Genomic DNA, 27,567 nt, shown 5'->3' on the forward strand with positions numbered 1-27,567 from the left:
CCGTGAGCTGTGGTATAGGTTGCAGGCACGGCTCGGATCCTGCATTGCTGTGGCTCTGGTGTAGGCCAGCGGCTACAGCTCCGATTAGACCCCTTCCCATTAGGAAGCGGAGTCTGTGTCTGCCCATTTGGATATGGGCTGGTCTTGAAACTGACTTTGGCCAATAGAATGCAGAAGTGAGATGGGCTGCTTTCAAGCCAAGCTTCTTTCAAGATGCCTTACAAACTTCCACTTGGAACCCACCCTGCCATGGACAGGCTGGGCAAGGGTGCTGGAGGGTGAGAGTGAAAGACCACATGGCACAGAGACAACCCGTCCCCCCGAGTGGGTGGCATGAGTGTGTCCAGTCAAGACCACAAGAACCACACAGTGAAACCAGCCCAAACTGCCACTTTACAAAATCATGAACTAAATAACTGTAGCCTCAAGCCACCAAGTTCAGGGGTGAATTGTGTCATAATGGTCAAAGCTGCACAAACACACTTCAGTCCTATCTGAACTAAAAGAAACTCCCTCTTCGGGTCCCCAAGGCCTTGTATCTCTGACCCCAACCTGGTTGCTAGTTTGAGTCCCAGAGCTCTCTTGCCAGAGATCGCAAACTCTAACGTTTGCAGGATCTAGGAAAGAACCTGAATGGGTGAGCCGAGCCTCCAGGAGAATTTGGGGAACAGATGAGCCTTGGGAAGAAGGGTAGCTTCTGCTCAGCTCCAGCCTATTTTAGTCATGTAGGACTGGAACCCCAGTGCTTCTAGAACATTCCATTTTGTCAAATGAAGCTGGAAATGTATATTTTTTCTGTAAATTGCCCAACTTTTTAAAGGTTGGCATCTCATTAAAAATTATTTTAATACTGTTGTATAGGACAAACAAACAAAAAAAAGCCTAGGAGCTCTTAGATTTGGGGAAACCCATGTCTCCTGCATGTGGCTCATTTGCTCCGAATTTTTACCCCTTTACTCTCCGTATTTGCTGGAATACACTAACACTTAACTGTATGTTACTGCTTCCCTGCGCCTTCCCCCCCCCACCGAAACTCATCCCAAATCATTCAGCAGCAAATGTGCTGGGCATTGTTGCAATCACTGAGGAGGCAACAATAAACAAAGTACATTTGGAATTTATTGTGAAGAAATCATCTCTGGAGAATAAAATAGCTAATTTTTATTGCTTTTTTTTTTTTTCTTTTTATGGCTGCAGCTCTGGCATATGGAAGTTCCTGGACTAGGAGTCGAATCTGAGCCACATCTGCAAACTGTGTGGCAGCTTGCAGCAATGTGGGATAGTTAACCCACTGAGTGAGGCCAAGTATTGAACTCCCATCCTCATGGACACCATTTTGGGTTCTTAAACTGCTGAGCCACATTGGAAGTCCCTGATTTTTATTCCTTTTTATCTTTTATTCTTGACTTTAAAATTTTTATTTATTTATTTTTCAAAGGCCACAGGAATGGCATATGGAAGTTCCCAGGCTAGGGGTCAAATGAGAGCTATGGCTGTTGGCCTACATCACAGCCAAAGCAATACCAGATCAGAGCCATGGCTGCAACCTAATACACAGCTCATGGCAATGCTGGGTCTTTAACCCACTGAGTGAGGCCAGGGATCAGACCTGCAACCTCATGGTTGCTAGTCAGATTCGTTTCCATTGCTCCAAAATGGGAATTCCCAATTTTTCTTTTTTGCTTCTACGTACTGTCTAATTTTTCTGCATCGAACATGCTATTACTTATATACCAATGAGAATCATTCAAGATGTTTTTCATTCTACTCAATAATATATGCATTTGTTCACAAAAGAAAATTCCTTTCTCATATTAACCTTGTGGTAGTTCAGTAGAAGCTTCTGTAGAGGCAGGAAAGGGGCGGGGGGGGGGGATTGGTAGTACAAATGCCAACACTGACTTCAAGACAGTGAAGTAAGAGTTTTAACTAAGGGACATAACCTCCCCCTCCTCCCCTCAAACCATCCTTCTGGTAAATATGTAGCAACCACATCCCCTGTGTCTAAGTCAATAGCCCCTGCCAATGTTGCTCCAGGCATTGTTTATCAGTTTTGCTTCTGTAACCTTGCTTGCTCAGTTTTTTAGGCAGGAGCACCCTCTGCTCTGGGAAGGGAGAAGTTTGGGGCTGCTTACATGAGAAAAATAAGACCCTGTACTGTATAAAAGTTGCTGAGAACAAAGACCTGGTGTTCAGACTCTGGAGGTGACTCCTCTGAGCCCACAGTGGTGCTGAATAAACCTTGCTTTTCCATCTCCGAGTGCCGTTTGTCTCCTTCCGCTGCCACGGTTTATGCAGTTTCTGCCGCAACAGGTTTAAAGGAGAAAAATATTGAAAAGTTAATTATTTGGATTTTCCCTGACTTTCAATGATCTACATTCTCATCTGCTACCAGTTACATTGAAAAGTGGCAGCTGAGCAAAGCAAATTTTGGCAATGTGTAGTCTGTGCCTGAAGTTTGGATTTTTAGGTCTTCCTCAAAAGTGATATTTCATCTTTCATGCAGGTACTTGAAAAATATTTGCCGTAAGTGATGTGATGATAGTTTAGTAGCAGACAGCTTACTGCAATGGTTTGGGATGGAAGAGATCGTGTAGGCAAGTTTTGTTTTTTGTTTGTTTGGGTTTTTTTTTTTTTTTTTTGTCTTTTCTAGGGCTGCACCCATGTCTTATGGAGGTTCCCAGGCTAGGAATTCGAATTGGAGCTGTAGCTGCTGGCCTACGCCACAGCCACAGCAACATGGAATCCCAGCCATGACTGCAACCTACACCACAGCTCACAGCAATGCAGGATCTTTAAGTCATTCAGTGCGGCCAGGGATCGAACTCGCAACCTCCTGGTTCCTAGGTGGATTTGTTAACCACTGAGACACGACAGGAACTCCTTCTTTTTCTTTTCTTTTCCTCTTTTTTTTCGTTTTCGTTTTCTTTTCTTTTCTTTTTTTTTGTCTTAGGTAAGTTTTCATTAGCTCCTCAATCCCACTAGATGCTATCTCTGAACCGGGTTGTCCCACTCCTCTTTACAGGCTCTGGGATTCCGTGTGCAATATTGTGAAATTATTGAATTAGCTACCAGCCTTTGGATAAAGAAAGGTCCTTTATTAAAGAGTTAGGGAGAAGCAGCATGAGCCACTATTTTAATGTTTTCATCTTTCGAAATGGACCAAAAATCTTCCCCTTTCTGCTTTCTCCCGCCAGTAAGTTCAAATAAAGAGCGGCAAAACCCTTCTTCCGCTTTTCTCTTTGGGGGCCGGCCGCGAGCTGACGGACGTGGATATCTACCAATTGTACGAGGCCTCCTCGAGCGTGATCCCGCCCAATCCGTTTAGGAAGGGCCAGCCAATGAAAGCTCCGCTGTTTTAGCCAGAGGCCAGCAAGGAAGAAGAAGAGAGGGTATTGGCCGTCGGCCGAGACTGCCGCCCAATAGGAGCAGGCCAAGCCCTCTACTCAGGCGCGCCGCTTGAGCTGCTGGGGAAGCGGCTGTTGGAGTTTGTTCAACGCGAGTGTTTTGGGGGAGATAGCTGCTTCCCCTGCGGCCTCAAGCGTCTGACCACTGTTCTTCCGGATTCAGGTGAGATGGGCGCTTGCCTATCGGAAAACTTGGGCCTCTGGCTCCGAGATGACTTCCCGATCGGGGTCCCTGGACATAGGGCCAGGGGACTCCCCCACGAGGTGGGCTGCGGGCTGGCATGGAGCCCGGCGGTCTGAGGAGGTCCTACGCGGCCCCAGCAGTCGGGCCCTCGGTCTTTCTCTGTTGCTGGAGAGGCGGCAGAAGTGAAGATGGGGGCAGGGTAGCGGGAACTTCGGAAGGAATTAGAAGTTCTGGCCGTTTTCCAGGAAGCCGATCCTCGAACTCACCTAATGCAAAAAATTGCCATCCCGGGGAGCAACCCCCCCACTCCCCGCTTGCATCACTTTAAAAGTTGGCTGAAGGACCTAATTTTCGTTCTGTCCAACTTTATCTCACAGCAACACTGTGACGTAAACACTTTTGTTATCCTCATTTTACAGACGAACAAGTCAAATAGAAGCTAGGAAACTGTCCTGAGGTCCCCCAGGTAGGACGTGACAGAGTAGGGATTTGAACCCGAGTCGGCTCGACTCCCCGCCGGCGCCTCTTATTCTTTTAATTGGAATCCATCGTCCCGCCTGGTGCGAACTTTGCTTGAAATCTGAGTGACAAAGCTTGGGAAGATGTCCTAGGACGAGGCTGCTCAAGGCTTGGGGGCGGAGGGACAGCCTTTTGCTCTGGGCAACCCCGGTCAGCGCCCGGCCTGGGGGCATCTGTGTTTCCCCACATGGATTGGAAAGACTTGTTCTAGGACAGCGCTGTTCAGAGAACTTTCTGCCAAGATGAAACTGCTATCTCTCCTCTCCTCTCTGTCTCTCACGGTTTCTCTCTCAATATCTGGTGCTGATATGTCCTTAGTTGTTGGGGGCGGGGCTTGGTTTGGTTTTGTGGTTTTTGCTTTTTGTTTTTAGGTGTTTCGTAATTCAGTAGATCCCTGGCCTCGTCCCGTGGGTTAAAGATCCCGCCTTGCTGTGAGCTGTGGTGTAGGTTGCAGACATGGCTCCGAAATGGTGCTCTGTGGCATAGGCTGGCAGCTGCAGCTATGATTTGACCCCTAGTCTGGGAACCTCCATATGCCGCAGGTGCAGATCCAAAAAGACAAAAAAAAAGAGAATTCCTTCTTTTTTTTTTTTCTGTGAAAAAATATTATATAGTCAAAGCCTCATGTGTACCCCTGCACCCTCCCTCTACTGAATTTGGTTTTTTTCATGCCTGGGCTTGTTTTATACTTTGTATTTATAAGCCCATGTGGTAGCATGGTTTTGCATATTCTTAGATGTCCTAAAAATGGAATTAATAATGGAGGTTTGTCTATAACCTGCTTTTTTCTATCCAGTATAATTTTTGGGAAACTTAACCTGTTGGGGTTGGTTCTTAGTTGGAAGAGAGGTTATGGGTCCATCTTGACCAGAGGTTTTGCTTCACTTTCTTATCCATTTTTAGTTCTTTCATTCTTTTTTTTTTTCTTTTTGTCTTTTTGCCTTTTCTAGGGCCGCTCACACGGCATATGGAGGTTCCCAGGCTAGGGGTCTAATCGGAGCTGCAGCCACCAGCCTACGCCAGAGCCACAGCAACTCGGGATCCGAGCCGAATCTGTAACCTACACCACAGCTCAGGGCAACGCCAGATCCTTAACCCACTGAGCGAGGCCAGGGATGGAACCCGAAACCTCATGGTTCCTATTCGGATTTGTTTACCACTGCGCCATGACAGGAACTCCAGTTCTTTCATTCTTTACTTCATTTAATTGAGTATTCTGCCTTGACTTTTTTTTTTTTTTTTGCTTTTTAGGGCTGCACCCACGACGTATAGTAGTTCCCAGGCTAGGGGTTGAATCACGGAGCTATAGCTGCCGGCCTACACCACAGCCACAGCAGTGCAGGATCTGAGCTTCGTCTGCGACCTACAGCACAGTTCACGGCAACACCTGATCCCTAACCCACTGAGCGAGGCCAGGGATCAAACCTGCATCCTCATGGATCCTAGTTGGGATTGTTAACTGCTGAGCCATGAAGGGAAATCCCTAATATTATTATTTTTTTTTACTGTCTTTTGTTTTACTTTCTGAAAGAGTTCCTCGTGTTTATCTTCTAGTCCTTCTAACAAAAAGCATTTATTTTGGTTGTTTTTTGTTTGTTTGTTTGTTTGCTTTGGTGGTCCAGAGGCATATGGAATTCCTGGGCCAGGGATCAGATCCAGGCCATAGATTCAATCTAAGCCATAGTTTCGGCGACACCGGATCCTTAACTCACTGTGCTGGGCCAGGATTGAACATGCATCACAGCACTCCCAGGACTGCCAATCCCATTGAGCCACAGTGGGAACTCCTTGGCTGTACATTTTAAGAGCTCTTTTTTGTTTTCTTTTTTTTTGTCTTTTTTTTTTGTTGTTGTTGTTGTTATTGTTGTTGTTGTTGCTATTTCTTGGGCCGCTCCCGCGGCATGTGGAGGTTCCCAGGCTAGGGGTCGAATCGGAGCTGTAGCCACCGGCCTACGCCAGAGCCACAGCAACGTGGGATCTGAGCCTCGTCTGTGACCTACACCACAGCTCACGGCAACGCCGGATCGTTAACCCACTGAGCAAGGGCAGGGCCCGAACCCGCAACCTCATGGTTCCTAGTCGGATTCATTAACCACTGCGCCACGACGGGAACTCCTCTTTTTGGTTTTCTGATTTGTTATTTTTTTCCTCTTGGTACTCTTTTTAAGTTTGGATTTATTTATTTACTTACTAGCATTTCTTGCGCTGTCTTCCTTTCTTCTAAGTTTCTTCTCTTTGTCTGCTTTGGTCTCTTTCTCATGTTGACATTTCCTCAAATGTCAGTTGTTCCTTGGCTATTTGTTCATTTAAAGGGGAGAACACCAGAAAACTGATTGAAAGCTTTGTATGAGTGGCTGAACCTTACCAATCATTGGGCTTTTACTGTTAGATATAAGGACAGAGACCCAGACTTTTTTTGTTTTTGTTTTTTTGCTGCACCTGCAGCATGTAGAAGTTCCTGGGCTAGGGATCGAACCCAAGACACTGCAGTGACAACACCAGATCCTTAACCCACCGGGCTGCAAGGGAACTCTCGATCCAGCCATTTTCTTGAGATTCACAGCTGTTGATAATTATAGTTCTTTCCTCTTGAGCTGGTTTTCTCTATGGAACAATCCTCTACTCCGGCCATGAGGCATAGAGAATGTATACAAACCAGAATGTTGCGTCCTGGATTTATGCTGCAGGGGAGTTTGAGAAGGTTTGGAAGTGTCTCACATTGTTCATTTGTAGACTTTCATTTGACTTCTTGTTTTCACTACGGTGCTAATCTCCCCATGCTGGTCTTAAGCCTGTCTGGTTCAAATCTCTAGTTTTCTACACCATAGGAGGAGGGGGGTTTGACTGATTGTTTGCTTGAGAGACAGATTAACTGCTTTTACAGGCTTTCAGACAACCCTTCTTTCCACCTCCATCTTTCAGTGCTATTTTCTTTCTCTTTCTCTCTCTCTCTCTCTTTTTTTTTTGTCTTTTTGCCTTTTCTGGGGCCACTCCTGTGGCATATGGAGGTTCCCAGGCTAGGGGTCTAATCAGAGCTGTAGCCACCAGCCTACACCACAGCCACAGCAACGCGGGATCCGAGCTGCGTCTGCAACCTACACCACAGCTCACCGCAACGCTGGATCCTTTACCCACTGAACCCGCTGCCAGGGATCAAACCCGCAACCTCATGGTTCCTAGTTGGATTCGTTTCTGCTGCGCCACAACTGGAATTCCTCAATGCTGGTTTCTATAGTTTGTACAATCTGCTCAGTGGGAGTTAGCTTGCTTCTCAATAGTGCACAGTCCTAAGTAGTTACCAAGTTTTCCGTCCAAAAAACTGATGGCTGTGTCTCATACTGTCTCTGTCTTGTGCTTGTGATTTGTCCTTTTTTTTAGTGCCTTTTCTTTTTCTGGGGGTGGTGAGTTTCATGTTCACGCATTTGACTAGGAGAGAAATATACATGTACTTCATCCACCATGTTTACTGGAATTTCTTCCTTCCATTTACTCTGCCCACTCCAGTCTGACCTCTACCCCATCGCGGGCAAACAGGTCTTTTCTAGGTTATCTCCACGTTGCTGAATCTGGTGGCCAGTCTTCCCCTCCGTAATGCTTGACACACCTGACCGTTGACTGCTTGAAACATTATTCCAAGACGCCATGCTCTCAAGTTTTCTCCTACCCGGTACTCTTGGTTTCTGGGTTCTGTTCCTATAACTGTTGTCCTTTTAATGTTAATGGCTCTGGTATTAGGCCTTGGCCTGCTTTTCTTCTGTCTTTGTTTCTTCTTAGGTAGTTTAATCCTATGATTTTTAAGTGTCATGGTTCTGCTGAGGATTCTTAAAACTGTCTGCTCTGCTACCGTTCTTGGCTCTGTGACCACTGGTTTACACTTGTACAATAGCCTGTAAACTGGTCACCTTGCCTGCACTCTTGCTTCCTTATAGTCCATTCCTAGCATAGAAGCAGCTCCTTACCAAGGCCCTTTAATTAGAACGTCCTGCCTTATCAACCTCATCCCATACCATCTGCTCTTTGTTACTGTGCTCATGACCCTGGGCTACTTAGTTTCTCTGAGGCACCACACGCATACTCAGTAGGCACCTTTGTATGAATTTCCTTCTGAAACTCTTGGCTCTTCATATGGCCAACTGCTTTTAATCTTTCACTTCTTGGATTAATTTTCACTTCTGAGAGGCCTTCCCTCACTATTGTGTCTAAAATGCCTCCTACCCCCCAAATCAGATAGCACAGTGTATAATTTTCACACTGACTTATTTATTCTGTCCTTTGCTAGAATATGTTGTATTCTGCAGTGTCTTATCCACTTGTCTGTGTTTGCCTATGTGGAATGTCTGACTATACGACAGGTGCTTAATAAATATTTCTAATGTAATGAATTAGACAGGAAACAAATAATGAAAGGAACATAACCCGTGCTTAATAAATATTTGTTGAATAGACTAACAAATGGAATTAGGGATGGGAAACAAAAGTAATGACAAGGTAAAGGTTGCTCTCCTTTTTTAGAGAAAATAGATAAATTTCTATTTTTAATTCGTAACTGAGTTAATTTCGCAAGTGTAGAAATGTCCTTTTCTGTGTTTATTCTTTGCAATTTAGTGCCCTGAAAGGTGAATATTGCCTATTGAAATTAAATAAAGCATGGTATGCTTTTGGTGGTGGTGGTGGTGGTGGTGGTTTTGGTCACACCCACGGCATGTGGAAATTCTTGGGCCAGGGATCGAACTGTGCCACAGCAGCAACCCAAGCCACTGCAGTGACAGTGTTGGATCCTTAACCTGCTGCGCCACAGGAGAACTCCATATATGTATTTGTTTTGTTAAATGTCCATATACAGGTCATGGACAGAACTGCAAGAGGTCTGGAAGATTACTTTCAGCAGTTCAGTCTTCTAGAGTTCCCATTGTGACTCAGTGGTAACGAACCTGACTAGTATCCATGAGGACGCAGGTTCAGTCCCTGGCCGCGCTCTTTGGGTTAAAGATCCAGTGTGGCTGTGGTGTAGGCCAGCAACTACAACTCCAATTCCACCCTTAGCCTGGGAACGTCCTTATGCTGTGGGTGCAGCCCCAAAAAGACAAAACAGAAAACAAAAAAAATTTGGAGTTCCCGTTGTGACTCAGTGGAAATGAATCTGACTAGCATCCATGAAGACACAGGTTCAATCCCTGGTCTCGCTCAGTGGGTTAAGGATTCTGTGTTGCCGCGCACTGTGGCGTAGGTTGCAGACGCAGCTCGGATCCTGAGTTGCTGTGGCTGTGGTGTAAGCCAGTGGCTACAGCTCTGATTTGACCCCTAGCCTGGGAACCTCTATATGCTGTGGGTGTGGCCCTAAAAAAAAAATGCTTCAGTCTTCTTATTTTATAGACTATTTAAAGGATAGTGCTATGATCGCATGAGTTCATGTTTTTAAAGAACAAACGGGAAAACTGGTTATAAGTCCCTGTTAAGGGGGGAAAATGTCAAACTAAAATCATATCTTTAAATTTCTCAGTTTTGCCAAGAGTGATTGTAAACAAATATTAAAAGGCATATGATTAGATAAAACATGTCTTGTAGCTGATCTGTGTAACTAATACTTTTTACAAATATTGCTTCCCCAGCGATGGCTCATGAAGCAATGGAATATGAGCTTCAGGTGCAGTTAGATCATCATGCTGCAGAACAGCCTGCTCCTGCCGAGGTGGTCAGCAGCCAGGGGGGACCACTCCTGCCTCAGCTTCCTCCTGACCAAGTGGTCAGCAGCCAAGAGGGACCACCTGTATTTCCGCCTGCACCTGCTGACGTGGTCAGCAGCCAAGGGGGACCACCCCTGCTCCAGCCTCCTCCTGATGAAGTGGTCAGCAGCCAAGGGGGGCTGCCCCCGCTTCAACCTGCTCTGCAGGTGTCCGCTGACGTGACAGAAGAGGTGGCGCTCTCAGGAGAAGAGAGTGTGGAGAACATCCGTCCGGCGGCTTCAGAGGAGCACAGGCGGGGCTCTGGCGCTCCCCATACTGCCCAGGTGTCTTCATTGGACTCAATGAACACCTTCATCAGCGGGCTGCAGAGACTTCATGGCATGCTGGAATTCCTGAGGCCACATTCAGACCACAGCGTGGGGCCAGTGAGGGCGAGGAGGAGGAGGAGTTCGGCTTCACACAGGGCAAGAGTCGGAGGGTCCCAGAGGACGAGCGGTGGCAGGTAAATGTATGTTGTAAAGAGTGGGGTTAGTGCCAAATTGGGAATCCTGACCCTTAGGCTCTAATCGTAGCCCCAGTGCTGCCAAAGAGGTGGCATTGTGACTTGGCAAGTCAGATAACCTTTCTGAACCCCCATTGCCCTAAAAGTCAGCTGAGACTAAAAGTACTTGCCGTATTTGCTTCAAAGTAATTGAGAGGATAAGTTATGCTGATACGTTTTGAAAATTCAGTGGTGGATGCTTGGCAGCAGTTTCTGTAGAGGCGGGCTTTTCTTTAGATCATTTGTCTCTTGTACATCAAAAAAGTAACTCGCAGGTCCTCTGCACCCGCCAGGATTCATTGCTAATTGGCACTCTGCTTAGTGGTGCAGTAGATTTTGGAGGATGGGCAGGCTGGGTTTAAAGAAGCCTTGTGAAAGTAGAATGTGCATTAATTTAGAGCTTAACTGACTGACATTCTGAAACTTTCCAGCTCTCCTCACCTGAGAAGGTGTTGTGGAGTTGAAAATCATTTTCTTTCATAGGTTTTGGTTTGAATTTGCCTCTTGAAGGGCTTAGCTGTCAAGTCTGAACAGCTACTATGAAGAATAACAGTTGTCTACTCTTTGTCTTTTTTTAATCTTCCTCAGACTAGTTGAAATACTTTGTTTTACATTTGGCCTTCTAAATGTCATCATGATGTTGAAAGAGATTGAATTGAACCATCTCATTTTATTTTTTCTTTTATTTCTTTCTTTATTTTTCTTTCTTTTTTTGTCTTTTTAGGCCACACCCACGGCATATGGAGGTTCCCAGGCTAGGGGTCTAATTGGAGCTGTAGCCACCGGCCCACACCAGAGCCACAGCAACGTGGGATCTGAGCCTCGTCTGCGATCTGCACCTCAACGCCAGATCCTTAACCCACCAAGCAAGGCCACCGATCGAACCTGCAACCTCATGGTTCCTAGTCAGATTCATTAACCATTGCGCTGCGATGGGAACTCTGAGCCATCTCATTTTAAATGTGAAGGGAACTTGGACCCTGAGAGTGATTTGTTTAGGGTCTCATAGCAACAGCGGAGAAGAGGTTAGAGCTGATGTTGGAACCTGGATCTCACTTTTATCTCCAGAAGAATTAAAGGAAGCTTCAGTAAGATCCATGTGTTTCCTAACACTATGAATAATGAGATGACACTGAAGAGTGGTAGCTGGGTCATCTGTTACCTGTGTTTTACAAATGAGGAAGCTGATAGGGTGATTTATGATTTGACCGAGGTAACTCTGGAATTGGGATTGTGCCTTCTGATTCTGGATTTCAGTTCCCTTTTCCATGGATCCTGCTGGTTACTGTGCCTTCCGTCTCTTCAACTGTGCTCCACTGAGGGTGAGAGGTACCTAGTGCTGTGTGGACAAGCGTTGCAGATGCATGCTACTCTCTTATTTTAAGGTGGTGTTTACTCCGTTTTTGAAAGCAAAGTAGGATTTCATTCATTTGTGACACAGGTGAAGGCACCTTGTAGTGCAGTTTGGGGACCCTGCTGAAGTGAGGGGGCTGAGCGTTGAGAGTGGTGTCCCCTGGAACTGGCTGTCTGTGAAGAGGCCTCAGGCGTGATCCTTCACTGGGGGAGGGGCGTTGCTCTTGGTTGGGGACGTTTGTGATAACTATTTCACAGGAATGTGACACTTATAAGCCAGATGCCCCTTTACAAAGAAAAATAGAAATACCACAAAGACCAAATTCTTTCGTTGGCATGTTCAGCATAATTCTCCCAGAGGATATTTACACACAGAAGCCAGACTCTAATCAGAAAAAAATTGGTTGATGTATGTAGAATCTGTGTTCAGGGACTCAGTTACAGAATTTAGATGTTGAAAGATGTCATTTAAGCTATCTGACTGGCAGTCATAGGTCTCTCTCCACAAAGAAAATAAATCTTAAAAGCGAGGACTATACAGTTCAGTGGAGAGACCATGGATTCTGGAGCTAGATAATTGTGGCGTTACATTTTTTCCCCTCTAAATATTATGTTGTAAACAAATTCTACACTGAAATCACATAAAAGTCTGAGCTTTCTGGGAACTGATTGCTTATACCTACTGAATTTCTTGAGACAAATTTCTCATCACGGTGTCTGGCACTTACCTAGCAGACCATCCCTGGGCCAGGTGTTGAGAGCCTGGGCCGAGGTGAGCAGCTCCTGCCTCAGACTCCACCAAGAAGCCAGAATCGGGGAAACCCGAGTAGTGGGATATTTTCCCCAACTACTTCTCAGTCAAGGTCACAAACTCCTTTCCTGTTTCCTTGATTGAGGCTGCTTGATTCTGGCGGCCAGCGTCTTCACTCCTTCATCAAATATTTCTAACACTCCACTATGTGAGAGACTGAAGTTTTGCCTTGGAGATGTTTTGGTGAACAGGACAGATCAGGGTACCTGTTCTCTTGGAACTTATAGAATCTAGGACTACAGAGGGTAAGCAAGGGGCAAGAACTTACTGTACTTTTATTTAATTCAGAGATGATGAGTGCAGGAAAAGAGGAGGATTTCTTGGGTTTCAAGGCCGTATTCCCAGCACTGCCTCTTGTTGCTCTCTCCCCCGCGCTGTGCTTTGGACCCCTGCTTTCTGGAGAATTGCTCCGTGTGGGCTTACACCTTAATGGGATCTGTTCCCCAAACTGCTCCACCCAACAGCCTACAGCAGCAGGGTCACAAGGATGAAGGCTGCGCTTAGGCTGGAACAAGGCAGAGAGCAGGCACCTGGCCTGGAAACCCAGCTGACCTTGGCCTTCCATTGTTCCTCATAGTTCCCCTTTCATATTGTCCCACCTGACCTTGGAAATGCCTCTTTTGCTATATAAAAGCAGCACTAATGAGCAGGGGGAGGGGTTTGTTGGTTTTTGTTTTTTGTCTTTTTAGGGCTGCACCCACGGCATATGGAGGTTCCCAGGCTAGGGGTCAAAGTGGAGCTGCAGCTGCTGGCCGACACCACAGGCACAGCAATGCAAGACCCAAGCCATGTCTGCAGCCTACACCGCAGCTCACGGCAACACTGGATCCTTAACCCACTAAGTGAGGCCAGGGATCGAACCTGTGTTTTCATGGATGCTAGTCAGATTTGTTTCGGCTGAGCCATGACAGGAACTCCAAAGGAGCAGTTTTTTTAAAAAAATAGTTAATCTCTTACTTTTTTACTGATTTTTATGTAGAATGCCATTGGTAATGCATGTAATAACCTAACTTTATTGTGTGTTTCGTTTGGTTAAAATGTCCTTAAGAAATGCTGTTCTTGGACTGTTCTCTTGTGGCCTAGTGGATTAAGGATCCAGTGTTGCTGTGTCTATGGCGCAGGTTGCAACTTCGGCTCTCAGTTTGATCCCTGGCCAGGGAACTTCCACGTGCTGCAGGCGTGGCCAGGAAAAAAAAAAAGAAGAGATGCTGTTTTTGGAGCTTCCATTGTGGCTCAGTGGTAACAAACCCAACTAGTATCCATGAGGATGCGGGTTTGATTCCTGGCCTCACTCAGTGGGTTAAGAATCCAGTGTTGCTGTGAGCTATGGTGTAGGTGCAGCTTGGGTCCCAGGTTACTGTGGCTGTGGTGTAGGCCAACTGTAGCTCTGTTTCAACCCCTAGCCTGGGAACCTCCATAGGCCTTGGGTGTGGCCCTAAAAAGACAACAACAACAAAAAAGACAAAAAAAAAAAAGGAGTTCCTGTCGTGGCTCAGTGGGAACAAATCTGACTAGCATCCATGAGGATGCAGGTTCAATAACTGGCCTCACTCATTGGGTTAAGGATCCCGAGTTGCTGAGAGCTGTTGTGTAGGTCACAGATGTGGCTCGGCTCCCGCATTGCTGTGCATATGGCATAGGCCAGTGGCTATAGCTCCGATTTGACCCTTAGCCTGGGAACCTTCATATGCCACAGGTGCGGCCCTTAAAAAAGACAAAAAAAAAAAAGGAAAAAGAAATGCTATTCTTAGGTGCTTATTCTCATGAGTAGCTTATAGCTGCTGTTCATGCACAGTTCCTAAAAGTAAGTTCGTATACTTGTTTAACATTTTTTAAAAAAGGAAACCTGAGTGACATCAGTGAAGATGGCAGAGTAAGGACCTCAGAGAATTCCCTCCATAAAATCAGTGAAACATCTGGCAAAATATATCCAAATCGGAAGGTTGCCTTGTGGTGCAGCAAGTTGAGGATCCAGCATTGCAGCATTGCTGCAGCCGTGTGGCATAGGTTGCAACTCCAGCACAGGTTTAATCCCTAGCCCAAGAACTAAATATGCCATGGGTGCAGGCACCCCCCGCTCCCCCGCCAAATAATCAAAATTAACTTTTTCAGTACTCTGGAAATTAAGCAAATACTTGTAGCAATTTAGTGAGTGAGTCTTAAAAGCACCTTAGTCTCAGTAAGAAATGTGAGCTTTGGAGTTCCCATTGTGGCACACTGGTTAACGAATCCAACTAGGAACAATGAGGTTGCGGGTTTGATCCCTGGCCTTGCTCAGTGGGTTAAGGATCCAGCGTTGCTGTGAGCTGTGTGTAGGTCACAGACACGGCTGGGATCCTGCGTTGCTGTGGCTCTGGCGTAGGCCAGTGGCTACAGCTCTAATTAGACCCCTAATTAGCCTGGGAACCTCCATATGCCGCAGGAAGCAGCCCTAGAAAAGCCAAAAAGCCAGAAAAAAAAAAAAAGTGAGCTTTGTGGCATTCCCTATTCCCATCTTCCTCTTCATCTCCATAGTAATCTTGGAAACTAACTGCTTGCAATCACAGTGAAAAACCAGCAGCCTGGAAGCCACGAGAGAGAGTAGAATGGAACTGGAGCTCCTTCAAAGCCTTATCCCCAAGAATTCTCTTTGACCTGTTTGCTGGTTTCCTGAAGATCCCACTTGGAAGGCTGTCCCTGACTTGCCCAGTCTGAAGACTAAGGCCTCTTCCCCAGAGTCCGTGTGAGGCAATGGATGACCACTAGGGCAAACAGTAGACTAACCAAAAAGCTTCAAAGGAAAAGCTGGGGAATGAGCTCTTCATGTGGAATTTTGAAAAGCTCTGACATATTCCTGGGCATCTAGAAGACCACATCCTGCAAGGGCTGTATGCAGCTATGCCCATGCTCAGGAAAGACCTGAGAAGTTCTCAACTCTGGCTGACCTTGAGCCTCTGGGTGAGCAGGAAGTGAAGACTAAGGCAGGGTTGTCACCTGTCTGGCTGATTTTTGACCATGTGCCCCAACACACACGTCATTTTATTTGCCAGTTTTCAAGAAAAAATTGTAAGGTACATAAAGAAAATCTAACCCATACACAGGAAAAAAAAAAAGAAACTCTGTGAATAAGCCATGATAGTGGACTTAGTAGACCAAATTTAAATCTGTTATTTAAATATATTCAAGGAACTACAGAGATTCCATTTGGTGCAGTAGAAATGAGTCTGACTGGTATCCATGAGAATGTGGGTTTGATCCCTGGCCTTGCTCAGTGGGCCTTGCTCAGTGGGTCGGCCATCCAGCATTCCTGTGAGCTGTGGTGTAGGCCAGCAGTTGTAGCTCTGATTCAACCCCTAGCCTGGGAACTTCCATATGCCACTGGTGTGGTCCTAAAAGGCCAAAAAAAAAATTTTTTTTTTTCAAAGAACTAAAGCAGAGGAGTTCTCTTATGGCTCAGCACTCAGAGGGTTAAGGATCTGGCGTTGTCACTGCTCTGGCAAGGGTTCCATCCCTGGCCTGGGAATTTCCACGTGCTGTGGGTGTGACCAAAAAGAAGAAAAAAGAACTAAATCAAAGTATAAGACAATGTGTCACCAAATAAGGTAATTTTAATAAAGAGGTTGAAGTTATAAAAATGTACAAAATAGAATACTGGATTTGACACATACGGAAAAAAAGCACTAGAGAGCTCAACAGCAGGTTTGAGCAGGCAAAGAAGGAACTTTTGTCCTTCTTTGTCCTTATTTAACTTGAAAAGAGAAATGGCTTAAAATGAGAGGTGAAACAATGATAACTGTATCAGACTTCTGCCCTCAAAAGACCTTGGTCTGAGTAGCTGCAGCAGCAGAATCCCGTGAGACCATATTTGATCGAGGCCCTTCTCTCTCTTCAACCCGCTAATACCAGCAGATAAATCGCTGAGTCTTGTCTTTTTTGTTTGTTTGTTTGTTTCCTTTTCTAGGGTCGCACCCAAGGCATATCGATATTCCCAGGCTAGGGGTCTAATCGGAGTTGTAGCCGCTGGCCTATACCACGGCTCACAGCAACGCCGGATCCTTAACCCACTGAGCAAGGCCAGGGGTCTAACCCGCAACTTCATTGTTCCTAGTCGGATTCGTTAACCACTGAGCCACGATGGGAACTCTGCTGAGTCTTATCTTTGTTTATTTTAATTAATATATAAATGAGTCATGTCTTTAAAAGATATTGACAAAAGAAAGGCCAGAAAAGTAGAATTAGCTTTTAGTGGCAGGGTCAAACATGATCGTAAGCTATTGTAATAATTGGAAAGATAGTCAGCATCCGCCTGAATCCTGCTTCAGCATTCAAAGACAGGGTTAATGGCCTGGTGATGAGTTGAAATAATAGGAGTTACCTCCAAATTGCTGTAGGTGATTCTTGTGATGATGGTATGTTATGCTAGAATTCTGTTGTCTTTCTGCACACATAGGTCGAGAGCACCACTGGATGCTTACTTTCAAGTGAGCAGGACGCAGCCTCATTTGCCAGAAACCTCTTATGATTCAGAGACTAGGAATCCTGTCTCTGAAGACTTGCAGGTATCAGATAGTTCCGATTCTGACAGTGACAGCTCCACAGAGCATGAAGAAGGGGTTGTCCAGGCAGAGGAACCAGGAGCTGCTGTTTTAGAAGGTGAGTATTTTATACAGATTTGGATTCACGAGGATAACATCTGGAAAGCTTGAATCCAGAAGGCTAGAAAGTCTAAACTTGCATTTTGATACTTTCCTTTTCACTCCAAATGTCATAATTGACTGCTTTATAGTAAGAGCTTTCATTGGATATGACTAATATCGAGAGGTTTTTATCTGGCTTGCTTGAAATGTGATTTGTGGCCTATTGAGTTGGTCACTTTATAATGGCATTTTAACTCCCTTTCGTTTTCTCAGACATCTGAGAAGGAAGTAGATTATTTGAAAGAAAAGCTTTTGTAAACTCAACATCCTGACTAGCCTGCTACTTTTTAAGTCCAAGTGTGATATTATATGTTGTGCAGGTAGGGAAGTTTATTTAGCAGTAGATGGGCAGAGACCCCTAAAGCATATGCTTATATAAAAAACCTGATGTCTTACACTGTGGTCTTTTCACACCAAAGGAAACCAGGGTTTCTTGAAGAAATGGCTTTCAGGGTCTGTGATAGGAAATAAACAGGTTAAGCCTAGGGCATTTTATTATGCTAAAGGGCAAGGAAATCATCCAAGTCTTTTTTTTCAGGGGGGAGTCTTTTTGTCTTTTAGGGTCACACCTGCAGAATATGGAGGTTCCCAGACGAGGGGTTCAATTGCAACTGTAGCCACCGGTCTATGCCACAGCCACAGGAACACAAGATCCAAGCCACATCTGCGACCTACACTACAGCTCACAGCAATGCCGGATCCTTAACCCACTGAGCAAGACCAGAATCGAACCTGCATCCTCATGTATCCTAGTTGAGTTCACTAACCACTGAGCCATGACGGGAACTTCCATCCACGTCTTAAAGAGTTAAGTCAGTAGTCATAGACACAGCTTTGAAAGAGATCTTAGTGGCCTAAGATGGGATAGTTTGAGCATTAAAAATAATATTGGGTGTATTCTTTGATTATAGGCTGAAACACATCACATCTATGCGAATATATAAATTTATAATTATGTGCTTTAAAAAAAAAATCACCATCAAAAGTCATTAGAGCCTTAACTCATTGCTCTGAAAACTGTTAAATAAAGGATTAAGCATGTATCCTGCTTTTCCTATACGAACTCTATCCCCAGAAACAAATAGTTGATGAAGGTCTTGTGTGTGTGTGTGTAAGACTTTTTTAGAGTAGTTTATGGTTCACAGCAAATCTGAGAGGAGGTACAGAGATCTCCCATATACACCTTGCCCCCCACCCCAACACATGCATTATCTCCCTATTATCAGCATCAGTAGAAGTCCAGCTAATAATTGTAGCATGAATGATAAAGGGAAAAATTATCATTTGCGACTCCTAATAAAATGATATCGGTGACTTTTAAAACCATTAGGTTGGAAGGTTAGTGGGACTCTTTTTAATAGAGGGACCAGGGTAGCATCGCCAGAAGCCATTGATCAATCTTAAAATTTCAAAAAGTGAAATCACAGACTTTATTTGCATCTTGATGTGCTGCAATCAGAAATATCCACACAACCTAGGAAATACTGTTGCCACCCAAAGAAACCTGAACCAGCTTGAGTCTCTAAATATAATAACCATTTTGCACAGTTTATAGGAAGGAAGTTAAAGGAACAAGGTAAACAGTACCTCGGAAATGCTGTCATTCAAATCTAAAAATGTAAGATTTTACAATTGGAACATCTAAAAAAGACCTATACATACATGAAAATCTAATATGTTGTAAAGGGAGTATCTCAAATCAGTGAAGAAAAAATAGACTTTTAAATTAATATTGTTAAAGCTGAATAGCTAACTGGAAAACAAAATTGGGGTCATTCCTCATGCTATACACTGGAAAATAAGGTGTCAGATCTAGTGCGAAAAATGAATCCGTTTTGTATTAGAAAGCATGAGTGATAAAACCCAGGAGTAAGGAGTACTTCAAAGTCTAGAAACAGTATAAGAAAATGACATAACTTTTTTAAAGTTTTATGACAGTTTGCCAGTGTAGATACTTTGTTTTCCACTTATGTGAAATGTCCACAAAAGACAAATCTGTAGAGACAGTAGATTAATGGTTGCGTAAGGGCTTCTGGTACAAACGGGAAAAGATTGTAAATTGGTATGCGGGAATCTTTTGGGGGTGATAGAAATGTTTTAAAATTGGATTGTCGTAATGATCGTACAACTGTAAATTTACCGTAAATAAAAGTTTAAAAATAGCATGAGGAAGCAATTGGTCAAATTTAGGGTGTAGGATAGTTCACAAGACCAATGAGCAGATTCAGTGACAAAAAAACAGGTGAATTTTAATTTAGAACTTTTGGGAGTTCCTGTCGTGGTTCAGTGGTTAATGAACCTGACTTGCATCCATGAAAACTCAGGTTCAGTCCTTGGCCTCACTCAGTGGGCTAAGGATCTGGTGTTCCTGTGAGCTGTGGTGTAGGTCACAGACATGGCTCAGATCCTGTGCTGCTGTGGCTGTGGTGTAGGCCAGCAGCTATAGCTCTGATTCAACCCCTAGCCTGGGAATCTCCATATGCCACGGGTGCGGCCCTTAAAAGACAAAATAAAAATAGAAATAAAATAACTTAAAACTTTTGTTCATCAAAAGACATCAATAAAAGAATGAAATGGCAACCCACTGACTAGAGAAGACATTCGTAAACACATATATCCAGAAAAGAGCTTCTCTCTAGAATATCTAAATAACTTCTACAATTTTATAGAAAAATGGGCCAAAGATTTGAAGAGATACTTCCAAAACAAGGTAGCTAAATATCCAATAAATATATACAAAGATTTGATTAGTCATCAGGGAAATACAAATTAAAAAAAAACTACAGGAGTTCCTCTAGCTCAGCAGTAACAAACCTGACTAGAATCCTTGAGGACGTGGGTTCGATCCCTGGCCTTGCTCAGTGGGTTAAGGATCCGGCGTTGCCATGAGCTGTGGTATAGGTTGCAGATGTGGCTCAGATCCCAAGTTGCTGTGCTGTGGCTGTAGCTGTGGCTGTGGCCAGCAGCTACAGTGCTTATTTGACCCCTGGCCTGGGCATTTCCATGTGCCATGAGTACAGCCCTAAAAAGACAAAAAATAAAATAACATTTAACAAAACTGGCGTGTTAACTGATATGCACCCAACCCAACAGCTAAAATTTAAGACTGACAATATCAAGTATTGGGAAGGATATATAGTAACCAGACTTCTCATAGACTGCTGGTGGGAGTGTAAACTTGTATAAATATTTTGCAAGTATCATTACAAACTCAGTCTATATATAAAACTGATACACACACAAAAGGAGTTCCCTGTGGCACAGTAGGTTGAGGATCCAGTGTTGTCAGTGGTGTGGCTTAGGTTGCAGCTGTGGCGTGGATTTGATCTCTGGCTCTAGAACTTCTGCATGCCATAGGTGTGGCACAAATAAACAAACCAATGGCCCAGCACTTTCACTTTTAGGTTCATAGCCAAAGAAATAAGTACATGTGTTCATGAAAGACATGTACAAGAATGTAATAGCACTGTTTGTAATAGCAACCTTAAAACTGTTGAAATACCTGTCAGCAGTAGAATGGATAAATGTTATTTTTTTACCCAGTAAAACACTATATAGCGATGAAAATGAACTACGACTCCACATATTAGTCTGGAAGACTTGCAAATGATGTAGAACAAAAGGGGTAGACACCAAAAAAGTGGTAACTCAGAGTTGCCATTTATATACAAAACAGGCAAAATCAGTTGATGGTGTTAAAATTTAGTGAAGTATTGGGTTCCCGCTGAGGCACACGGTGGGTTAATGATATGCTTATCTCTGGAGGCACAAGTTCAATCCCTGGCTCCAAGCAGTGGATTAAGGATCCAGCATTGCTGCAGCTATGGTATAGGTCATAGCTTCAGCTTGTATTTACCTTTAGTGGGGGCAGGGTCACCTTGCAGCCTGCCACCTAATGTCTAAGGAGGACGTAAGGGTCTAAGGGTGATGTTCCGGTTCATAGTTCATAGTTCAGCTTGTGAAAATTCACTAAGCCGTGTGTATATTTTTTCAATAAAATGTGTTTTTTAAAATGGCCAATTTGAAAGGGTTCTTTCTGGCCTATGGTGGTAGAATTTGAACCCCCAAAAGAAAAATTCAAGATTGTCATTAATGGAAGTTGTGAAAGGCTGATGAGGAGCCAGATAGTCTAGGGGTCAGACTGACATCACCTGAATCCAGGATGAGCCTTCTCAAAGTGCTGCTATCAGAAGCACACATTCTGAGTATTCTTGCTGCCCCTCCTCTCTCCGAAAAACAGAACTGAATCTACTGAAACATCTAGGTCTAACTGCCTCTTTATAAGAACCGTAGGTGATGGAGCAATGAGTAGAAGCAGTACCACCAGGAAGCAATCAACCAAGTCCAGGATGTAGGGCATTTCATAAGGCAAATGGCCCAGTCCCCCTCCTCATGTCAGGATGAGAAATAAGTGGAGGAGAATTGTTATAGATGAAGACTTGAGAGATATAATAATCCAGTCTTACGGTTTGGATCCTAATTGGAATAAATCTGTTGTAAAGAGCAACTTCAAAATAATTGGGAAATTTTGAGTGTGAACTGGTCTAGGATGGTATTGAAGGTTTATTTTTAATTTTGTTCAGTATAGTATTTATGTAAAAGAAAAATCTTTTATCAGTGAGTGTTAGAAAAGTTGTTATAAATGAAACCGTATTTTAGGGTTTGTTAGTAGGTATTTAAAAAAAATAATGGGAATGGGGGCTTAGATGGAATAAGATTGGCAAAATAATGATTATTTTTGAAATTGGGTAATGAATACTTATGGGTTAATTATACTGTTCTGTCTACATTTAAAAATAAATGCATTGGAGTTCCATTGTGGCTCAGTGATAACAAACTTGACCAGTAACCATGTGGATGCGGGTTCAATCCCTGGTCTCGCTCACTGGGTTAAGGATCTGGCATTGCCGTGAGCTGTGGTGTAGGCTGCCGGCTGCAGCTCCGATTTAACCCCTAGCCTGGGAACTTCCATATGTTGCACATGCCAAAACAAAACAAAACAAAACGGCAAATAAATAAATAAATGCACTGATGCTACTTGGGGAAATTATTGTCCCTTTTACAGCAGCACTGTAAATTAGAAATGGAAAGCTGTGTTGAGTCAGGCTCTCCCACTAACCTTATATCTGAAATATCTTCTTTTATATATTACCTCTCCCATCATTTCTGCAAATGACTTGGCAGAGCAACTAGGAGGTATCTCAGCGCAAGAAGTTACACATATCAGTGGAGGAAAGACCCTCTCCAAACAGGTAATGTGAACATCTTTTTAAATGAAAGGTTTAGGTTTTCATTTTAAAAGGAGGCTGGGAGTTCCCATTGTGGCTCATTGGGTTGACAGTCCCCGACTAACATCCATGAGGATGCGGGTTTGATCCCTGGCCTCACTCAGTGGGTGAAGGATCTGGCCTTGCCTTGGTTAAGGTTGAAGATGTGGCTTGGATCCAGTGTTGCTGTGGCTATGGCATAGGCTGGCACCTATACCTCTGATTCGACCTCTAGCCTAGGCATTTCCATGTGCTATAGGCGCAGCCTTAAAAAGAAAAAAATAAAGAATAAAAGGAGGCTGCAGATTTCTCGTGACTTATTGGGTTAAGAACCCAACATAGGAGTTCCCGTTGTGGCTCAGCAGTAACAAACCTGACTAGTATTCATGAGGATGCAGGTTCAATCCCTGGCCTTGTTCAGCGGGTTAAAGGATCCAGTGTTGCTGTCTGTGGTGTAGGTTACAGATGTGGCTTGGATCCTGCATTGCTGTGGCTATGGTGTAGGCAGACAACTACAGCTCCCATTTAACCTCTAGCCTAGGAACCTCCATATGCTTTGGCTGTGGCCCTAAAAAAAAAAAAGAAAGAAAGAAAAGAAAACCCAACATAGTGTCCATGAGAATGCAGCTTTGATCACTGGCCTCACTCAATGGGTTAAGGATCTGGCATTGGCTATAAGCTGCTGAATAAGTCACAGATGCAGCTTGGATCTAGTGTTGCTGTGGCTGTGGCATAGGCCCGCAGCTGCAGCTCCGATTTGACCCCTAGCCTGGGAACTTCCACATCCTGCAGGTGAGGCCATAAAAAGAAAAAGAAAAAAAAAAGAGGCTGCAGACTAAAATGGAAAGCTTACACACTTTGTAGGCAGGAGGTCCAGGTGTGGATCCTATCCAAGTTACTCACTATTTGTGTGACAAATTAGGTTTAAAAACATGGTGTTGGGAGGAGTTCCCGTTGTAGCTCAGTGGTTAGCGAACCTGACTAGCGTCCATGAGGACTCAGGTTTGATCCCTGGCCTCACTCAGTGGATTAAGGATCTGGCGTTGCCATGAGCTGTGGTGTAGGTCGAAGACACTGCTCAGCTCCCGAGTCGCTGTGGCTCTGGCGTAGGCCGGAGACTACAGCTTCAGTTGGACCCCTAGCCTGGAAACCTCCATATGCCGCAGGTGAGACCCTAAAAAGACAAAAAGACCAAAATAAATAAATAAATAAATAAATAAATAAAAATAAAAACATGGGTTTGGGAGAGATGTGACAAGAACTTGTCCTGCCTACCTAACAATGTTAGGTATCAATTAAAATAGTAGATATGAATGCAGTTTATGAACCGTCTGGCAGAATGATTGCTATGTGATGGACAATTTTTATTTTTATAAAAATAACACGCATCATTGTCCTTAATATGAGAGTTTTATATATCAGCTGTGGACCCTCCCAGTTCCAAAACATCGTTAATGTACTTTTTGCATGTTTCCGTATGGCTTCTCTTTTTATTTCTTCTCGCTAGAAAAATTATATTCATATAAATTTATTACTATATATAAGTGCTTTTTATTTATTGAACTATATTTGACATACAATACTATGTTAGTTTCAGTATATTACAAAGTTAATGACATTTGCATACATTTTGAAGTGATCACTCCTACAAGTCTAGTAACCATCTGCCCCATGCAGTTTTTTTTTCTTTTTACTTTTTTAAAATTTTTAAAATTTTTTTCTTTTTCCATTATAGCTGGTTTACAGTGTTCTGTCAGTTTTCCACTGTACAGCAAGGTGACCCAGTTACACATACATGTGTACGTTCTTTTTTCTCCCATTATCATGCTCCATCATAAGTGACCAGACATAGTTCCCAGTGCTGCACAGCAGACTCTCATTGCCCATGCAGTTATTACAATATTATTCACCACATTGCTTAAGCTATATATTACACCCACACGGTTTATTTATTTAATTTTTTTATAATGAATTTTATTTTTTCCATTATAGCTGATTTACAGTGTTCTGTCAATTTTCTGCTACACACCAAGGTGACTCGGTCACACATAGATGTATACATTCTTTTTTCTTACATTATCATGCTCCAGGTTTATTTATTTTATAACTGAAGGTTTGTACCTCTTAATCCCCTTCACCTATTTTGCCACACTCCCACTCCCCTTCCCTCTGGCAACTAGTCATTTGTTCTGCATTTCTGTTAGTCCTTTTTTGTTTGCTTGTTTGTTTCAGATTCTACATATAAGTGAGACCATATGGTATTTATCATTCTCTGACTTATTTCATTTAGCATAATACCCTCTAGATCCATCTATGTTGTTGTAAATGGCAAGATCTCAAATTTTTTATTTTATTTCTTATTTTGGGGGGGTGTCTTTTTGTCTTTTTAGGGCCGCACCTGCAGCACATGGAGGTCCCAGGCTAGGGGTCAAATCGGAGCTAAAGCTGCTAGCCTACACCACAGCTCATGGCAACGCCGGATCCTTAACCCACTGAGCAAGGCCAGGGATCGAATCTGAGTCCTCATGGATGCTAATTGGCTTTGCTAACCACTGAGCCACAGTGGGAACTCCATGATTTCACATTTTTATGGCTTAGTCATATTTGCACATGTGTGTGCATGCACGCACACCAGCATGTGCCGTTATCTACTGAAAGATGCTTGGGTTGCTTCTGTATCTTGGCTATTGAAAATAATGCTGCAGCTTACGTCAATGCTGGATCCTTACCCCACTGAACAAGGCCAGGGATTGAACCCACATCCTCATAGACAATATGTTGGATTCTTAACCCACTAAGCCACAATGGGATTTCTCCTGTCTTGTTTCAATATCTTTGTAAATGTAGCTTTTTCATCATTTGAATGAAAAAAATCAAGAATTTCATATGCTCAAAGGGTAATATTTTCATGGCTTGTATTACATTTGACCTGATTGCATTCTGCAAAGAATAGTGATTCATAGGTGTTAAAGGTTTTCTTCAGCATTTTCAATTGGGTTTGTATCACTGTGAGATTTTGTTCATTTGATAGAGTTTCGTGTCTTTTTCAAGACCAGTTTTGCTCTCTAATTTGAATGTATTCTGGTTTCCATCCAGCAGTCTCCCCAGAAGTCTAGCCCCCTTCTACCTTCTGTGGATGAGGAAGAAGGGGACACTTGCACAATATGTTTGGAACAGTGGACCAATGCTGGGGATCACCGGCTCTCAGCATTGCGATGTGGGCATCTCTTTGGGTATAAGTGCATTTCCAAGTGGCTCAAAGGACAGACACGAAAATGTCCCCAGGTAAAACTATCGTTCAGAACTATCCATGTGCACAGTCAACATGTTAATTCAGGAGGATTCCTAAAACACACTAATTGTATCCTGTTGTGCTCCTTAGTGCAACAAGAAAGCCAAGCACAGTGACATTGTTGTCCTTTATGCCCGAAACCTGAGAGCTTTGGACACTAGTGAACAGGAGCTCATGAAAAGGTAGGTGGCAAGAGTCTGCCTAGCTGGAATGTTTGAGTCACTCAGTGTGGTTCTGAGGCTTTCCTTGCGCTGTGACTGGGGATTGTAGGCAGTCTGCCTCACATTGTGATTCCTGATGCATGTCTGATTATCCGAAGCATAGTTTGCTCTCCATATAGCATTAAAAGTGATGACCTGGAGTAACTAATGTGACTGCATCTAGCTCAATGAAGGTAGGCCCCAGGACTTTTGCTCGAACCCTTGAGAAGAAAATAGAATATAATCCTTGAAAGTGAGGTCAGTGCAAAGGAAAATGGGGCTGAGAAATGAAGGATGAAAATCTCCTTTCTTGAAAGAGAGGGAGGTGAAAGAAGAGCAACAGGTAGTAGACTCTGCTGCTTGTTCCTTCTGTGTGCGTGGCCCCTCATAAGCCTCCGTTTTCAGGGCTTGGGTGTTGTGTGCCGGTTGGAACAGGTAGGCTGCGGGACCACGTAAGCATCCCCATGAACTTGGAGTCAGCTCTAAGATGGAAGCCTTTGGTAATATGACTTGAGGAGGCCAAGGCTATGGTATGTTAAGCCCTCCTGAAGTCAAAAGTCATAGAAGAACCTATAGACAAACAGTAACACCTCATACCTGGGCGAGGCAGCAGACCCAAGCTGAAAGGTAGCATAGATTTTTTTGGTAGCTAGCCCAGGTTCTTCCCTAGGGATTACATTTACTGCCTGCTGCTGCTGCTAAATACTGTGACCACTGAATCAGGAATCCCCGTCTTACTCTTTGTAGCTAATTCACGGCCATCTAGAACATGCTCCAAGTCTCCGTCTCCTTGTCACTAGAATAGGCTTCATGATACTTTTTTAAAAATTGAGGATTTTCTGCTTCTTTTGCCCCTAAGCCCTCCTGCAACAGTACTCTATAAAGAAGTTTTATTATTGAAGCTTTGCACTTGCAGTACAATGCCAGAAATTCTCAGGATCTTGGAAGCCCATGAACAATTGCTAATGATAGTACTTATACAATATACTTTAAGAAGATTAAAGATGAAAAATACCTCCATGGAGAGAGTGCAGGGACATGGTTCTCTCACGCATTGCTGGTAAAAATGTACACAGGCACAAACATTTTAGAGAGGCACTTGGCAATATGCTTAAAAGCAGTTTTGCTTCAGGCATATATTCTATGGAAACAGTTAAGGATGCATACAAAGGAGTGCCTGCTGTGGGTTAAGAATCCCACTGCAGCAGCTCTGGGTTGCTGAAGAGGTGTAGGTTTGATCCCTGGCCCCATGCAGTGGGTTAAAGGATCTGGCATTGCTGCAGCTGTGGCTCAGAATTAGTCCCTGGCCTGGGAACTTCCATATGCTGTGGGTGTAGCCAGAAAATAAAGGAAAAGGATGTATACAAAGATGTACTTCATTAGTTTTTTCACTTAGTTAATAATCCAAGCCAAGAGGATTAATTGGCTGAGTAATTCTGGCATATCCATGTGATGGAACACTATACATTCATTAAAACTGATGTTGGAGTTCCCGTCGTGGCGCAGTGGTTAACGAATCCGACTAGGGACCATGAGGTTGCGGGTTCGATCCCTGTCCTTGCTCAGTGGGTTAAGGATCTGGCATTGCCGTGAGCTGTGGTGTAGGTTGCAAACTCGGCTCGGATCCCGCGTT

At 43.8% G+C, this 27,567-nt stretch overlaps 1 protein-coding gene across 3 annotated transcripts in view; it reads left to right on the forward strand.

Moving 5' to 3' along the window:
- The first annotated feature begins 3,438 nt into the window (after positions 1-3,438).
- Positions 3,439-27,567, forward strand: part of RFWD3 (ring finger and WD repeat domain 3) — a 41,654-nt gene continuing 17,525 nt past the window's right edge. The window contains exons 1-6 of one of the 3 annotated variants that reach the window (XM_047791140.1): positions 3,439-3,570; positions 9,720-10,296; positions 16,929-17,131; positions 22,360-22,427; positions 25,539-25,727; positions 25,825-25,916. In XM_047791140.1, coding sequence (XP_047647096.1) covers positions 9,722-10,296; positions 16,929-17,131; positions 22,360-22,427; positions 25,539-25,727; positions 25,825-25,916 — 1,127 coding nt within the window. In that variant the 5' untranslated portion in view covers positions 3,439-3,570; positions 9,720-9,721. Of the gene's footprint in view, positions 3,571-7,290; positions 7,778-9,719; positions 10,297-16,928; positions 17,132-22,359; positions 22,428-25,538; positions 25,728-25,824; positions 25,917-27,567 lie in introns of those variants that run through there. The other 2 variants (XM_047791138.1, XM_047791139.1) reach the window with 2 other exon arrangements.

Source organism: Phacochoerus africanus, chromosome 8 (assembly GCF_016906955.1).
Source record: "Phacochoerus africanus isolate WHEZ1 chromosome 8, ROS_Pafr_v1, whole genome shotgun sequence".
Lineage (NCBI taxonomy): Eukaryota > Metazoa > Chordata > Mammalia > Artiodactyla > Suidae > Phacochoerus > Phacochoerus africanus.